Source organism: Mastacembelus armatus, chromosome 13 (genome assembly GCF_900324485.2).
Source record: "Mastacembelus armatus chromosome 13, fMasArm1.2, whole genome shotgun sequence".
In the NCBI taxonomy this organism is placed as follows: Eukaryota; Metazoa; Chordata; class Actinopteri; order Synbranchiformes; family Mastacembelidae; genus Mastacembelus; species Mastacembelus armatus.
Window position 1 is genome coordinate 13,968,033 of NC_046645.1, and position 16,697 is coordinate 13,984,729.

The 16,697-nt window shown below is 40.4% G+C and overlaps 1 protein-coding gene across 4 annotated transcripts; it reads right to left on the reverse strand.

Annotated features, from left to right (window-relative positions):
• Nucleotides 1-491: 491 nt before the first annotated feature.
• kiaa0753 (KIAA0753 ortholog) lies at nucleotides 492-16,257 on the reverse strand. 4 transcript variants are annotated; one of them, XM_026298951.1, is made up of 19 exons: nucleotides 15,831-16,257; nucleotides 15,241-15,534; nucleotides 14,890-15,157; nucleotides 14,669-14,778; nucleotides 14,534-14,596; nucleotides 14,003-14,224; nucleotides 13,333-13,510; nucleotides 12,444-12,619; nucleotides 12,151-12,272; nucleotides 11,466-11,615; nucleotides 10,835-10,924; nucleotides 8,751-8,838; nucleotides 8,532-8,603; nucleotides 8,257-8,427; nucleotides 7,951-8,028; nucleotides 7,815-7,845; nucleotides 7,583-7,703; nucleotides 2,478-2,711; nucleotides 492-768 (listed from the first exon to the last, which is right to left on the reverse strand). In XM_026298951.1, exons 1-19 carry the CDS (start codon nucleotides 15,963-15,965, stop codon nucleotides 615-617), a joined length of 2,757 nt encoding a protein of 918 aa, XP_026154736.1. In that variant the 5' UTR covers nucleotides 15,966-16,257; the 3' UTR covers nucleotides 492-614. The 4 variants fall into 4 exon arrangements, with proteins under 4 accessions (XP_026154736.1, XP_026154739.1, XP_026154737.1 ...); XM_026298954.1 differs by lacking the exon at nucleotides 10,835-10,924; XM_026298952.1 differs by lacking the exon at nucleotides 7,815-7,845 and having other exon boundaries at nucleotides 7,947-8,028.
• Nucleotides 16,258-16,697: the final 440 nt, after the last annotated feature.

Sequence of the window (16,697 nt, forward strand, 5' to 3'; positions counted from 1 at the left end):
ATTATGAAGTGGTGCTAAACCAATTTAAAACTGTAAAACAAAAGGCAAGACTTAATATCCACACACATTACTGTCTCTTCCCCAAGATGCTATCTCCTCACAGTGAACATAACCTAATAGGATAACACATTAACCAGTGAGTGGAAACCAAGCTCTTTGCTGTGGTCATCATGTTGACCACAGTTTATCCTGTGGTGGAAATAATATGTAATTAACTTTTTTCCATACTCCAATGCAAAAAGTTTGAGTAATCCTGAGGGAGATTTAAAGTAAATTCACAGGGAGGGTGTTAATCTTCTAATCCCCTGTAAGGCCATGATGGTCTCTCCAAGTTTATGATGTTGTCAGATCAAAGTAGTGAGATACAAACACTTCTCCAGATCTTTGTGTATTCACAAAAATAATTACAAACCCCGAAGAGTTTAATTCCAAATTTAAATATCCACTCATGAAATTTACAAATACAAAATTAATGAAGAATCATGGTCCTTAGTCAATAAAAAAAAACAAACAAACAAACAAAAACATCAACTTGGTCTGATTCCACTAAATTCACAAAAATAAAGAAATACAGTCGTCTGCTAGAAACTAGTACATCCATGTTGCTGTAAATGCTACTGGATGACTAAAGGTACAGATGAAGCAGGAGGTGACTGGACCGGCTGAAGAAACTCTGAGGTGAAGACAGCTTCAGCATACTCCTCCACAACATCCTGAAACTCTGCTGCCACGTCAGCCACAGCCTCAGACAGTAACTCGTCAGCCAGGCTAAGCAAAAAATACACAGAGCAAAGACATTAGAAAGAAAAAAGGGTGGAAATTTAAAAGCTAATGAAACACATAAGAATAGAAAGTCTAACATCTAACAAAAACTTTTATGAATGAATTCATGTGACAACTATTAAATAATATCTGACATAAATGGTAAGACTAGAAAACCTTTGGAGAATATTTTCTTGCTAAAAGATCTAAGACTAAACCCTGTTGGAACAGCTTAATTGAAAGGGCAAGGGAACAATAAATGAAAAAAGACAGTGCCATTCATGCCTTACCAAGATTTCAAAGAAAATGTAAATTGGCAAAAACACGCAAATGTGGATTTTTTAGAACCAGTGTGCTTTCTGAATTCACAAGCTAAATTTAGTGTTTTGATCATTATCTGGGTCAACACGCACGCACGCACGCACGCGCAGGCAGGGACTCAGAGGATAAGTGGTGAGCCCCAAAAACATAAAATCATTAGGTTGTCTGTGCAGCACTACAGAGTAATAGCGTGATGTCGAACTACTAGTGCCTTTACAAGATAGCTTTGCTCTCAACACCTGATTCAGAGTGAAACCACTGTGGACTGGGAACAGCTATTACGTAAAAGTAATATTCTAAAAGTCAACCTAGCTTTATGATTTTTTATATTCTTTAGATTTCATGCTCCAAATATAATAAATTCCTACCAAGAAAATGAAGTTAGCTCTCATTTAATATGTACCATATACTGTAATTGTACAGAATAATTTTTGTGTGAAGTATTATGATCATCCAACTTCTGAATTTTTATCCTAGTGTTTCTTTATATTTGCTTGTGCACAGAGCTGTCAATATAAAAAAAATAAATTTAAGAAATTCAAACTTAAAAATACTTGGTGCTTAAAACAGCACCAAGTATGTTTTCTGTGTTCTTCACTGTTTTGCAATCAATCCGTTAGCAGACAGATTGATTGAGATCCTCCAGGTGGTAAGCTTCCACAGCAACACCGCGCTGCTCATTATCAACTCATCACACAGACAGGTTTCTGCACTGTGTCTGAATAGCAGGGGGTGTGCAAGGCTGTATGTATGTGTTCTCTCTCCAAAGACACTGAGATAATTGGACGCCTTCTCTTCGTACTATACCATTCCCTCCTTCTGCCAAAATCAGACAAGTGCAGATACATCTCTTGAAAACTTTGGTTCATATATGTGAGACTGATAATGAGCCAGTGACGCATACAGTCCGAACCTGTGGGTGGGTCTGGGCAGCGGTTCTTCAGCTCAGAAGGATGCGAGGAGAAAAAAAGCCTTCAATATCTGTTTATATTTGATATACCAAGCACATGGATTGATGTGTTCAGAGAGATGAGAGGAGGTCTTCCGCATTGCACCAGCTTAAAAATTCTGTTAAGTATGCAAATTTGTGAGCACTGAACGGTGAACATCAGAGACAGGCTATGCAAACCATAAACTCTGCGTGTTCCTCCTCTCAGAGTGGGTACATTGTGTCTATCAAACGCATCCAGGGAAATCACAAGGATAAATCTGTTTCAGGGTGTCTGTTTACAGAACTCTATCCTGCTAAACTGTAGGAGAATAATATTTACCACCGTCAAAGACAAGGATTACTGAATTTTGTGTTAGCACTGTGTAACTAGGGATTCTGTCACCTGGGGGGAATTAAGATATTAGGAAACCTTGACTTGTTGTCTTTTCTGTTAGTGTGGTACCTGTCAGCGATGGCCCAGGGGTTGAAGCTGCCTACGGCCTCGTGAGCCACGACCCGCAAGTAGGCGTCATAGTTTTCCCGGTATCGCCGGATGTTTCTCAGCATGCTGCCTGGCACAGAGATAATAGTCCCTCTGCTTGTCTCGGCAGGCCCCGGGAACACGGTGCTGTTTCTGGGCTGCTGCTCCTCTTGGGATCCCTCTTCTGTCAGGCTGTTCTCAGAGAGGATACTGTGTCTGAGGAAAGAGAAGAGGATGCTCATATAGAGACACTACAGCTTTTCATTGCCTTGACCGCTCACACTGCATGAACTGGGTAAGAGGCTTCTCAGGGCTGCAGCTGTGGATGAAGAGGCAAGCTCATTTATTGACGAGGGAGTCAGAACGGAGTGCATCGCTGTTATTGACCAGGGACACTTGCTGTGCCCAATATGAGGCTGAGGGTGATGAATTTAGGAGAGGTGTCAGTGCACAGGCCGGCTCTCTCTCCTACCCCTTGCTCAAAGTGAACAGGGGCTCAGCTGGGTCATGGTCTGCCTTTATAATTCTCTCAGCTTGGCTCTTGCGTCTGAGGTCTAAGTGCTATATTTAGCATTGCAGCAGTTCTGTTTTGACTGCAGGGGCTACAAACTGTAAGGTGGCCATAAATATCAAATTGCCAGCACAGCCAGCTCTGCTTCCAGTCTAAAATGAATCAATTTATTGTCTGATGGGCATCTGAAGGCCAATGTGGCAAAACCAACAACACAGCACTCTGCAAATCTGCTGCATATTTACAAAGTCAGAATACAACCCATGCTTTTTGTAGCGTATTCAAACATGAAGAGGACCAGTCTGCCTTTTCTGTCAACGAGCACCATTCAGACATCTTAGCACAAAAAGGTCAAGGGAAAGATAAATCTTGTAGACTGTGACAAGGTGATGTGAAAGATTAAAATATACTAGTAACAGAAATGTTACAGTGTGATAGTGGCATCTTGCCACTCTGTTCTGCCCTATAAAGAAAGGGCTACAAGACAAGGAACAACTGCATTAGACATCGACACTGAATAATTCAGTAAATCTGTGTGTTTCTGTGTGGGCGGTGATTGACAGGGGAGCACAAATTAGATGGTTGAATCACTGAAAAACATCCTCTAACCATCACATTCACCCACCAACGACTTGGCCTGCACAAGACACGCAAAACCAAAACAGATGAGCAACATTGGCTATTAGCAAGATCTCCCCAAGGGAGAGGTGAGCCAGTCTTTTGAAAATCTCCAGCCATGTATCGCCCAGGTAACAGAGGACCTGGCAGAGGATGATGCCATATGCGATAAATCAAAAGGGACACAGACAGCACTAAAGTAGAGTTGGATGAAGCCAAATGAGGCTCAGAGATCATAGGGAGTGACTCATAGACACCCAAGTGAGTTCAGGAGAAAAGTTGGAAACATCAGTGTCATATGCAGCTTTATTGCTTATCTTTATTGTTTTTCTTTGATATTCCCAAACTATTAAAAAAAAAAAAAAAAAGTCTTGCATTTAGATCGATCAGGTGGAATTGCAGTCATTGTGAATCTAAGATCATGACTGGATGCAAAGGTTGAAAGCCCAGCAGTCATCATTTACTGTGCAACACAGCTTCTGGCTTGTTTGATATTACTTGGCCAAACAATGAGGCGGGAGGGTCGGAGAGTTGGTAAAACAAGAAAAAACATACATGAAAGCTTTAGAGGATTGCTGAGTGGGCCTTTCATCTCTTTATTGATTTGTTTGACCTGCTGATGGAGCTACAGCAGCTTGTGGCGTGTTGGGAGGGGGGTCAGTCAGGGTCTGTGTCTGGGCTCCTCACCATGGATACATAAATATTATCTGCTGCTCTGCTGATGCGTTCAGAGATGAAATCTCTTACTCCATTGTCTCAGTGGTCTTTTGAGTAAAGAATAACACATGCTGTTTTGGAAAGAGCTTTCAAGACAACAGTGACAGTTTGATGTTTGGTGCTAAATGAAGTGTAAAAAAATTGGCTTATGGAAAGAAATGTGGGTCCTCTGATATTTTAAGTCACCATAATTAGCCTCAGCAGAGACTAAAAGAATAGCCTGAGCACCACTAAACAAACAGACATCTGTTCAAATTTGAACTTATTTATATAGTGTTTTATAAATAAGTGTCTCAACACAACAACACATGAGAGCTGTGTATTGTGCTGTTGCTTTTTCCAAATCAGAGCAATTCCTTTGGAAAATTGCATTCTCCAATCATGCCTCTATAATATCAAACAACAAACAAAAATTCATGAAAGTCATAACGAGTAGTCTGCCAATGTCTCTTCTATTCACCAAACACCCCAAAGAAGCTTCTGGAAGCTAGTGTCACTTCTATGGTGTGTTTAAAAGTGTGTGTGGCACAAGCTTGCATGTATGACTCTTTTTTTTCCTGCTGATGACAGTCTGATGTGTGTCTGGGCTGGAGTAATGTGGGTTAGAAACAACGAGTCTGGGCTGAAACAACACACATAATGAGCTTTTTGCACATTTTTCTGTTCCAGACCCCCAAATCCTTACAATTATGTTCCGCCGAACACTAGAAGCGTGGATTAAAAAATGACCAACACAATCCCACACCCAAGACAAAAACAAACTACATTTTTAGGCTGCTTTCCTCCATACAAACTAATGCCAGTGTTCTTATAATCAGTGGCTTTATAAGCAACATCAAAGCAGCATTTTATCAGTGTCATCCATAATACTGTGTTTTGTCTCTCTGATAAAGCTCAGTATGCTGGGCTCTACTGGCTCCTGCAAAAAGAGTGTGCATTATCTGAACTACTGACTGGCTAGAAAATGGGACTGAATTTGTTTTAAATACCTGCTGAGACCACGGGTTGTTATCAAAATAACATTTTTCATTATCTGGAGAATGACGTTTTTAATGAGGTCATTATGTTTACTGGTTCCTCTCCGCCATCAAAGTGAGGCGTATTCATTAAATCTACATTGCTGTCTTGCAATTGTAAGAGGTTAACAGTTAGTCTTAGCAGTCCACTAATGCAGCTCAGGCTGCAGATGTCAAATGTCAATTCACAACTATCTGAAGGACAACAATGATATGTTCAAAGACTACACAGTATGACATGTCCTACATGAAGGGACGTTACATTAACAAATAAAGGCTCAGGTCAGCTGGAACTGTTTTCCGTGCATTACAGGTGTTTTTGTTTTGTTAATGTCAATGGAAGAGGCTGTAGGATTTTGTAATCAAAGCTTTTCTTCACTTAACTTCCTCTTGCTGTAAAATGAGTCACCTGGGACAACACAGGTAGTCAACTGCTGCAGTTTAGGTTAGTTTACAAAGCATCTTCTTGTCCCCAAAAAGACAGATCTTTAAAACAATGTGTCTAATAAATGCAATTTCTCTTTCTATCTCAAACCAATTGACACACTGCTTACGTCTTCATTATTTCTTTGTGGACTAAGCACAACAGCCCTTATAACAAGGACCTCACTGCACTGCATAACAAAGAAACAATCAACAAAATATGACTGCAACTTAGCTATTAAATCTGGCTATGAATTTCTTAATTGAATGTGAAAATGAAGTTTTCTTTTTCCTGACTAAGGTACTTAACTCTCCAAGCGGCCGGCAAGTAACAACTGAATGGCAGGTGTTCCTTCAATGGAAAGACTTTTTTCAGTTGGAACACATATAATTGCTGCGTGACAAAAAGACTTTCAGCCAGAAAATCTAAAGAAAGCACGCATCACTTACAATTCAAAGTTGTGCTCTCGTGTAGAGAGGGGCAGTTTCACAGCCCCCACCACCTCATCTAATGGTTTCATTACTGTGCTTGAAATGTTGAGGAGCATCTATTGGAAAAGAGATTTTCTGATGCCTCAGAGTGTGAGTCAGCAGACAACATAGCTTACCGATCTCCAGCATACTGATGTGTCTGTGGCCATCAATGATTAGTAAGGGAATTTGTTAGTCAGTGTACCAACAGAACCCAGTAGTCTAACATGACATAAACCAATAGATGCGTTTGAATTCCAGATACATTGAAAGCGATGCAGGCAGGTCTGTCCCTAAGCTATACAGAATCAGGGAATTTTAGACCAAGGGAGCTAACAGTTCTCAAATAACTTTGCCCATATTAATGTGCTGCAAGGCTGAACAAATCAGTAATGGAAAAACCTAAAACCTCTTCAAAAAGACTAGAATCTAAATAGTTTACCTCCATGCACCTATGTTATGATTGCCATAAAAGTAGAGGTAGTACTTTCGAGGTATTAATAAGACAGTTGAAGATGAGTCAAAGCCACAGTGGATCTCAGGGCAAAGTTTCCATTGAGGGCACTCCATGTCTGACTGACCTCGATTTGCTAATAGTCACTGCTTGAATTTAGAAGCAGCATCCTGCTGCCTTGCCTGTGTCAACAACTTCTGGTCCTTCCACTCTCTTTTCTCATTCTTCTAAGTTCCTCATTAATCTAAGTAGTAGAGCAGTTGCAGCCAAAGCCCTGGGCAGTGGACTCTCTTTCTGTACAGTCTGCTCCCAGAGTCAGGAATAGACTTTGCCCTGGGTATAATAGCCGCCAAGTGAGTTTGGTAAGCTGAGTAACGCCTCCCAGTGGGAGAGCTATTATAGGGCAGTGGTGCATCATGTGTAAAAGAACATTAACTATGCATCATTGGAAAAACATTAACCACTTTACTTTTCATCGGGTCTGGAGGACTAATTAGTCTAATTGTGAATGACTTCCTGTGGATGATGCTACTGTTGCTCACAGCACAACCATAGGAAATCTTTAACTGCAACTCGATATATTTATTTTTTGTCATAAAAAGGGTCATAAGAGTTTCCAAGTCACCAAAACCCATCATTTCCTTATGGCAGATCATAATTTCAGGCAATCATTAGTGTTGTACAGAGGCATAATGACTGATCAGGGAGCTGAGACTGAGACCAGGAAGGAAATCCACAAACCTTTACAATGCACTTCAGTTAACATAAAGATGTCCCTAGTGACTCTTTAAAAGGAATAAAACAGCAAGGAAGAGAGCCATCAGCAAAAGATTGGAAATACAAATGATCAGTGTGTGTAAAAAACAGAGTAGCCCACCCAGTCTCCACCGGTTTTTTTAGCACAATATCAGCTGCAGAGGTCTGCTTCATTGCTGGTCTTGTGAGTCGAATTGGCTGAGGAGAGGCTGGCCTGGAGCCCAAAGCACCGCACAGGGGTCCTGGGAAGAACAAAGAGGAAAGTGTCCAGGGGAGGGGAAGGGGTGGTGGTGGTGGTGGAAGACAGACAGATAGATGAAAAAAATGAGGAGAACAAGTGAACAAGTATTCACCTCCTGTTGTCAGTTGTAGCACTGTCTCCACCTACAGGAGACATCAGGGAAATCATTTTGTCAGATTGCAGTAAGAGATGATAAGACAGGAGTGATCTGGTTTAAACAGAGGCAGTTGAATTAGTTTTGCACCTGCCGTTCCTGGTTGGTCCCAGAAAAGAGGGTCTGAATAGGTGATGGAAGCAAACCGTCTCCTCACTTCTTCCTGATCTCTCTGCTCAGGTACACACACACACACACACACACACATTATCCACCTGTCATTAATGAGCCACATCAAACACACTGAACATCATAATTGTGCCTAGATGCTACACCAATGAACTACCACAGACTACAGCTGTCATAACAGCTCATTATAAATACCAAACCGCTTGCTATTGACCTTTCAGGTTAGACAGTGACCTTTTCCTGGAGGGCCTTTCTGTAGGCCAGCTCTCACCTGTATCTCTTCCATACGAAGCAGCATACTCTCCAAGGTGGGGGCCTGCAGCCTACGTTGGGCCAGGCCCTCCAACTGTCTGTCCGTCTCAGCTGCCCACGCCACCCGTGCAGTGTCCTCTAACAGATCTTCCAGTAAGGCCTCACTCAGCTGCTCAGCACTGTCGGCAGTCTGCAGAGGCACACAACAAACAGAACAAAAGTAAGCATACTACCAAGGTTAACTGTATGATTGCCAGCTGTTCTCTCTTCTCTAAATTAGTGCCAACAGCTCACCCTCTCTGCAGCCTGCTCAGAAAGCTGATTCTTAACTGAGGAGCTGATCCTGTTCCTGGAATCACCAATTTCCTGAGGTACCACATACAGACAAAAACAAAGTCAATGGTGCGAACATCAATTACTCCTGCTTAGTCCATTAAAAAAAAACGAATTACACAAATTTGAAGGTAAGTCCGTGTTTGGATTATGGGTTGGTATAAAAAAAGGAAATTCTACCTGCGCTTCATCCAGAAGCGGCTGAATCCGCTGTCTGGCCTTCTGCTCAGCTCTCTCAGCCCACTGAGTTGGCGAGACAACTTCAGACCTGCAAACCAAAACACCCCCACACCACAAGCTGTGACAGAAGATATTCTTTGGAGAATAGCTCTAACTTCAAAAGACCAAACAATAATTATTAAAACATACTATGACATTTATAAAATGGGTCATTCTTGATCATGAGGCTTGTAAAGCATCTTCTTATCAGCAGATGGCTCTTGTGTGCTTTGTATATTGTCGCTTTGTGTGGCTCTTGATCTGCTTTCCTTGAATAGGTCTGCTAGCTCCTGGGTCCTATCAGCTTTTGTTGGTATCATAAGCCATTAACATATTTTTTCCAACCTACACAGTGAATGTTTGAATGATGTGTTCGGTATGGAAAAGAACACAATGAATTTTTTGTTATTAAAATAGGAAGTGCTAGCTCAATACTGTAACTTAGATGAAGACTGGACCATATTATGGGACATATTTATACATAAATGCAGGTACTACCAAAGGTGTTACTTTTTCAAGGTATTTTTCACTGGATTTATCCTGGTTTGTTTCACTAGAGGACAGAATAAACTAATTCGCAAACCTACTTACAGCTACGCCCGCTGACATTGGTTCAGGGCAGAAAAACTCCAAAAGATTAGTTTGCCAATTGTGACATGAGCATTTTAGACTTAGAATACAATCTGATGATGATGAAGGGTGTGCAGTGCTTATAGCCTGCTAAAAAGGAATAGGTTTTGTTAAATACTTGTTACTCAACCAGTGGAGAGATTACTCTCTAATGTACCATATGGTTCACTGGATTACATAATTCATTAAAAACTATTATATACCAAATGTGAAAATTTAAAGGGCTACAAACATTACAAAAATAGTATACAGCTTTTTCCTTTCCTCCTATACAGGTGCAGGTTCTCCCTCGTGCTTTCTTTTGCTTTCTTTAAGTAACTCACTTTAATTGTTTGTCAACATTGTTTACATGGTAATTTGCATTACGTTCATGGAATAACTGCAGAAAAGCTATATATGCAACATTTTATCTTGTTCTGAAAAGAAATGTCCAGAAGGAACTTTAATAGCATTAAAGGTGGTGCCTGAAACCAAATGTGTCCCATTATGCTTGAATTTCCAGAGGTCTGGAATATGTAAAACTAAATGGATGTAGTCATTGCAAATGTATTTTATTAATTCCACCTGTGCTTTCTCTGGTGTGACATGTCAAAGTGAAAAATGTCCTTAGCTGAGTAAGAAACTATCAGACATACTGACTTTGTGTGTGAAGAGAGAAGCTTAGCAGTTGATGGTAATTAAACCTTTATGAAACAAATGATGACTGAAGCCTATTCTTTGCCCACACTGTTTTTTTTTTTTTGCTGGCCCTGCACAGTAAAAATGTCCAATGACTAATTAGGTAATGTGAAGTCACCTATAGGAACGTATGTTCTTTTCTGGTGCTGAAAGGATGTAGCAACAATCACATCCTACATTATTATCTGTTTTATTGTTTTTAGGCGATTACAGCCATGTTGGACACAACTGTTCATTACACGGTGAGACCTGCTGCATTGAGCTGTGTAGCAGATTACTGTGTATTACTGCCTTGGCCTGGCAACAAGATTTATGTGTGTTTTTTAAAAATCGCATTACTGGTGGGAAATATTTCTTCTTCTTAAATAACCTAACAGTAAATGATTAAAAGAGGACAAAGTGTAGGTATATATTATTCTAGTTATTGTTATACAGTATATATTTATAGAGATTAATAGGGGCCTCTGAAGAAATTTTTCAATCTAGAACTATCATGTCCCTGTCAAACTTAGTCTGTCTCATTAAGCAGGAACTACGGGGATGATTTTATTTCAGCCAACTGATGTAATCATGACCATATTTTTACTGTATCTAGGTACTTATTGTCAAAGGCTGCAATGTGGTTACAAATAGAAATATACTGACCACCTGTTAAAGCATTATGACCTTCACCTTCCAACATGTCAATCCATTAAGCCTGCAAAAACTGTAATTTTATTATTATATTACTACTATACCTCAGTCTCTGAATGCGTTCAGCTTCTTTTTTACTCAGCTGATTGAGCTCTCTCAGTCTCTGCATCATCATCTTATCCAACCAGGCTTCCCTGTGCCAAGCCAATAATCATCAAACGAAGCAAAATGTAAGTTCAATTAGGTTTTTCACAGAAATAACCTCGTCTCTAAAATCAGCCTGCTTGCCACTGATGAATTGGAAAGCACAACTGTAGTAATTAGGATTTGATTAAACAGAGACATATGCAGACACTCTATCAATGAGGTGCTTGTGAGCAGTGAAAACGGGTTGGCTATATATCCCTCAAAGAGAAATGGCCTCAATCTAGCAGGTACCTAGATTAATTTATTAGAAAGAATTAACTTTGAATTACAATCAGAGTATTGCCTGTGGGTCTCAGCAAGTGGGGTCTGACACAAAGGTTAGAAATAAATCACTGAATACAAGGTAGCACTCATTAACATTAATTTTTCCTAGATTTCAACCATTTGGCTTTTATTCGAGGTAGGATAATCTCATGTGTGAAGAAAAATTAACATATAATCCAACAATGACTAATCTGAAAAGTGATAATATTTCATTCTGAAATATATGATAAGTAGAAATTAAAATCATTTGGAGGTGAGCTTCACCTTAATGCTTCATTCTGAGCTTGCCTCTTCTTTTCCGAGCTCAAGGCCAGCTCTGGCCCCACTGCACTGGCCACCTGCTGCTGAGGGCTCAGTGAGGGCTTCACTAGAGAAAAGAGACAACGAGGCTCTGGTCTCCCTCTCTGAGGTGATCTGATAAGATTCATATTGGAGGAATGATACACTTAAAAAATGCTTACACACATATATTATTAAGGCAAGTCAGAAAACATGGGGGGGGGTATCTTATGATTCTTTCATAATATATATTTCATTAACATTTTCGGGATAGCTGTTTACCAAGGCTTATGATTATAAGAGGGTGTAAGCTATTGGTCCTGCAGTTAAAACTCCTATTTTCTAATGAAGCCTGCTTACATCCAGATTCTGCCTGTAGACAGGATTTTCCTGGCACTGGCTTTTTGCTCTATTTTTACGATTTATTGCGACAGGTGTGCATTATTCACTATGCATTAAGAATCAGACAGATTGATTCATACTGGATGCAAACTGTTACCTTGAGCTTAAAAGTTTCAGACATTACAGCAGCATAAGCTTCGTTATGTAAAGACATTAATTATCTAGTGTGAGTTAAGAGTAACAGAGTAAAAGCAATGCAGAACAATGATAGGTTATGACTTAAAAAATTTTATGTGTCATCTGCTGTACAGAGAGATAAAATGCTCACCGCTGTGGAGGAGGAGAGTGTGGAGATGTGGGCATCCAGGGCACAGAGTGCTCTTTTTGAGGGAGCTGGTTCACTCTGAGCCGGGAGGACACTGTAGGCTGCTGGAAGCCTGCATCTTGCATCTGATTATGATTTAAAAATAAAATCAAAAAATATGAGATTAGATTTATCATCACTGACACATTTGCCATTTGACCTAATATTTTAATGGAACTAATAGAATACAAAAAAAGACATTTTAGCCTAAGATAAATAAATAGATAGAGATATATAAATAGATATCAAGCCAACACCTTAGCATCACCCTTTCTCCCCTCAGAATGCACGCCTTTGCTGCAGGTAGATCGTCCCTGCAGCTCTCTCAGCTCCCTCTGCCGGGTGGTGCTCTCCTTACCGGCCCTCTGCACCTGTCTTCTGTTCATGAGGTGTTGAGAAGCAGTTTGGGGCTTATGTGGAGCTATTCTTTTACCTGCATACACAAATAAAAAAAATTAAACATTGACTTGTTTGGACTGGTTGAATCCTACTTACATAGAAGACAAGGAATAGCTGAGGTAACAACAATCTATATTCTTCTTCATCTCTTAATAAAAAGAAGCAAATACATAAAAAACCTGGAGGGCTGAGGCTTCTACCAACACACCAACACAACACCAACAATTAAGACAATTAGCAAACGCACTTGACAACCAGTTGAATCCCTACTGTTAGATAAGTGGCACAGGCACCTAAGTAATGCAACAAGGACATTTGTTTTCATGGAGCTCTAGACTGCAGATAAAGCTCATCGTTCAGTAGGTGTTCGTGTCATCTCTTCCACAGGATGCCTCTCAGCCCAATAGAAGCCAGCAGGAGTCATGAGCATAAGCAGCGGGTGACCAAAGGCCAGAGTACTGTGCTTCACTTTCTATGGTTTTGTCACTTCTTTGTGGCTGCTTATGAATTTTCAGCCTGTGTGCAGCCATTTAGGCACAGTGGGAAGCCCAAACACAACCACACAAAAGCCCTTAGGTGAACTCCAGATACACAAGAGACCAAACAGATTGCCCATCAAAAGGCATACATAAACATTCGGTTCTTGTGGTTAGAAACCGTATGCTGTATACGCAATTAGAAACAGAGTGGAAGGAGCTGAAACTGCTTTTAAACATGCTTTCCAATCCAGACCGAAGAAACACTCACCACGGACACCTCTTCTTGGATTTGAGGATTTGTGAGGTCCTCGAACAGTCGAAATGCTGGGACCCTTTGGTGCACTCATAGGTGACATGCTGCGATGAGGAGACTTCCTGTGTGGAGAACATGCTTGGGCCTGCATCTGTTTGACCCTCTCATGTTTACTGAGAGCAGAATCCAAAGTCTAAGAGAGTGACAAGACATTATAATCTTGTACTTTTGCTTAAAAAATGCAAAAACACTTCTATAAAAGATTTAGATAAATGACAAAAAAGTCACTTAATCAAATGCAACACTTTAAAAAAGTGAGTTTTAGTTCTTTAGTTCACAGTACTATGCAAACTGACCAACATAAAGACAGTCATTCATAACAAAAATAGTCCTTTATGTAAGCCCCCAATAATCAAAAAAGTTAACTTAAGACTTTTATTAAGTAATCTTATTTTAGAAAACTGGTCAGTGACAGTCTATTTAGACAGTCTATTTGTATCTTTAAGATTAGTGTCGTCCCATATTATCTCAAAGATGGGGAACTTTGTATAAAAAAAAAAAAAAGAGTTGTCATACATACAATAACCGTTACATTTCAAATCTAGTGTGCTGGAGCAGAGCCAAAACACAATCAATCAAAACACTGACATCCAAATACTGCCCGACTGTCAATTCTGCTCCTCACCTCTAGTTTCTGCAGGATGTTGAGGGCTGTCTCAGGCACAGCAGAACCCTGGTTCGCCTCAACCTTAGCTGAGCACAATGAGAGCTGGCGGATCAGTTGAGCCAGCTCTTTATAATAAGGGGGCAGCTTGCTATGGGACAGATCTGAAACCTGGTGGATAACAACCTGCAATGCCCTGAGTGCACCACGGTGGGCAGCTGCAAGCCTGTTTACTGCCATGGACTGAGAGAACAACAGATGTGTACCATTAAATACCACAGATAAAATCATTATTAGAGCAACAGTTTTGCTTAGAAGTAGAACTGGAAAACTTAAAACTTCTTTAAGAATAAAGAATTTGTATTTACTATGTTAATTCCTGTCACAAAAACAAATGAAACTGAGGTATTGGACCAATATATATATATATACCTTTGGATACCTGACCTCCATGCAGAACATTTATTTTATCATCTTCAATTCTTATCAAATATCAACACAAAAAAATGGTCTCAGATCTACGTAACAGTAAATGTGTGGGTGAAGATATACCTTTTTAGTGTCCCATATGTTCTGACTTTGTAGTTTCTCTATATCTTCTTGTATTTCTTTTACCTACATAATAAAAAATTAGTACAACAGTGTTTATAGACAGAGTAAATTAAAAAGGTATAGGAATTTAAATACCTGTTGCTGAAGAACATAAATGCTACGTGCTGTCCGGGCCGCCTGCTTCTGTCTCCGGATCTCCAACTTATTTTGCTCTTCAGGCTCCAGTAGCTCCTCTATTTTCTCCCCTGTTTGTTTATTCACATTATTATTCATCAGTATGTACGCAATGTAGAACCAAATTAATAGTGTGCTAATTGCGGTGGGTGCCAAACCAAGGGGAAGTTTTTGTAGGTTACCTCTGTTGGCTAGTTCTTCTACTTTCTGAATATACACTTCAAGTTCATTTTGCAGCTTGCAGATCTCTTGGCTTAACGGCGCCTGCAGACGTCCTTGCAGTTGCCTTGGACCAGGGTCTCTGGTCGGGGGTGAATGGCCAGTCCGAGGCATAAGAGAAGTGGGATGCTTCAGAGGTCGATATACCGGTAGTTTGGCTCCAGGTCTGGCCACTTCCTCTTTTGGACTAGATGCTTTTAACTTTGCCTTGCCTGGAGTGGCTGCTAGCTCCTACAGAAAGAGAAAAATACTTCAAATAGTCATTGACTAAAGGAAGAGGTCAAAACTATGTACCATGAATTCACATCAGTTACCTGAAGCAGTTCTGCATCACTTGTTTCAAGAAAAGAGTTGTCTTGGGAAGGTTTGACAGGGGATTTTCTCAGTGAGTCAAGGCGCCTTTGTCTCAGATCTCGCTTGGCCAGCTTAATGGCAGCTCGAAGCCTGTCTTCAGAAAGAGTGGTGAAGCTGAAGGAACTCCTGGTGCTGTCCACATTTTCAAGGTCTTCTGACAGTGGCAGCAGCCTCTCGATTACAATGGGGGCCGGCGGCCCAATATGGGTGGCACGGTTGTTGGTATTTGCAGGGATGGCTTCATTGAACAACAGCTATGGTGTGGAAGATACCAATGTCTTATCCGGTCTTGCATATGATATAACATTAAGTGACCATTGTGATGCTCAATCATGTCTTACTTTCTCAAAATAAACAGTAAAGTGCAAATGTTTAGCTAGATTATTATTCAAAGGTAGGCAGCTAATCTCTCGCATGGCTAATCGAAACCATGGCAAAGTTACCCCAAACGTGCACGCAGAATCATGCACTTCAGCCAGGTAGCATGAGTTATCTGGAATAAAAATCTAACACTAACAGAAAATGAAAAGGTAACGTTGCTGTTGTTTACCTTGTTTTGTTTTCCGCTATATTCGCTGTGGTTTTGAACGTTTCTGGTTGAACCCAGAACAAACCAGTCCCTCTCTTTGAGGTGTTGCTCTCCTAGGGAAACCGAGGGGCAACTCTGCATGAACTGTGCAGCCATTACACCGAAAACAAGCGCTTTGTGTATGCACACCGGTAACTAATGCTAATGACAGTTAGCGTTAGCATTAGCAAGCTAACTACACTTATGAATTTACGTTTGCTGATATCAAGTCAACAGTCAAATCAATTATCCAATCACTCGGCTTTTCTCCTCACTACCTTTTTGTTTATAGACAGATTGTAAAATAACTATGCATAGTGTCACTAGGCGGTTAATTGAAATACAGGACAGCCATAAGGTTTTAAATCTTAAGCTTGTCAACATTTTTGAAACGCCGCCATGACAACAACAGAACGCCGCTCAACGGAAGTAGGCTTTATGTTGCGTTCGGGAAAACCTCGTTCGTTCAATACATAATTTCACGTGGGAAAACCGTCAGCCTGCCAGTTATAATCCTAAATCTGAGATATCGAGAATTTCTGCGATAGACAAATTTAACACAAGAGAAGAAAATTTAGGCTATTTGACATGTCTACCATCACTAGGACACTAGCTAGCTTAGCGCTAGCACAGAATGCGTTAAAATTCCAAAGTCCGAATATGGGGCGTTTTCTCCAGTTTTTCCGATTCTGCCAATAGTCCTGAATGCACCAAGTACGGATCGTTAAATTGGTCAATCGACACGGCAACGCATTTTTTAATAATCTCAAACTCCATCTAGAAATAAACCTACTTTAAACATTGCTGGCTGGCTTACAGCTTGTAGCATCTATGTCAATTGAGAACCAT

What these genes read in the sequence shown, in the direction of transcription:
- kiaa0753 (XM_026298951.1), bottom strand. Translation starts at nt 15,965, where the DNA reads ATGGCTGCACAGTTCATGCAGAGTTGCCCCTCGGTTTCCCTAGGAGAG. An exon ending in ATAGCGGAAAACAAAACAAG is followed by an intron (nt 15,535 to 15,830) that starts GTAAACAACAGC and finishes TCCACACCATAG; the next exon opens with CTGTTGTTCAATGAAGCCAT. An exon ending in TTTATGTTCTTCAGCAACAG is followed by an intron (nt 14,597 to 14,668) that starts GTATTTAAATTC and finishes TTTATTATGTAG; the next exon opens with GTAAAAGAAATACAAGAAGA.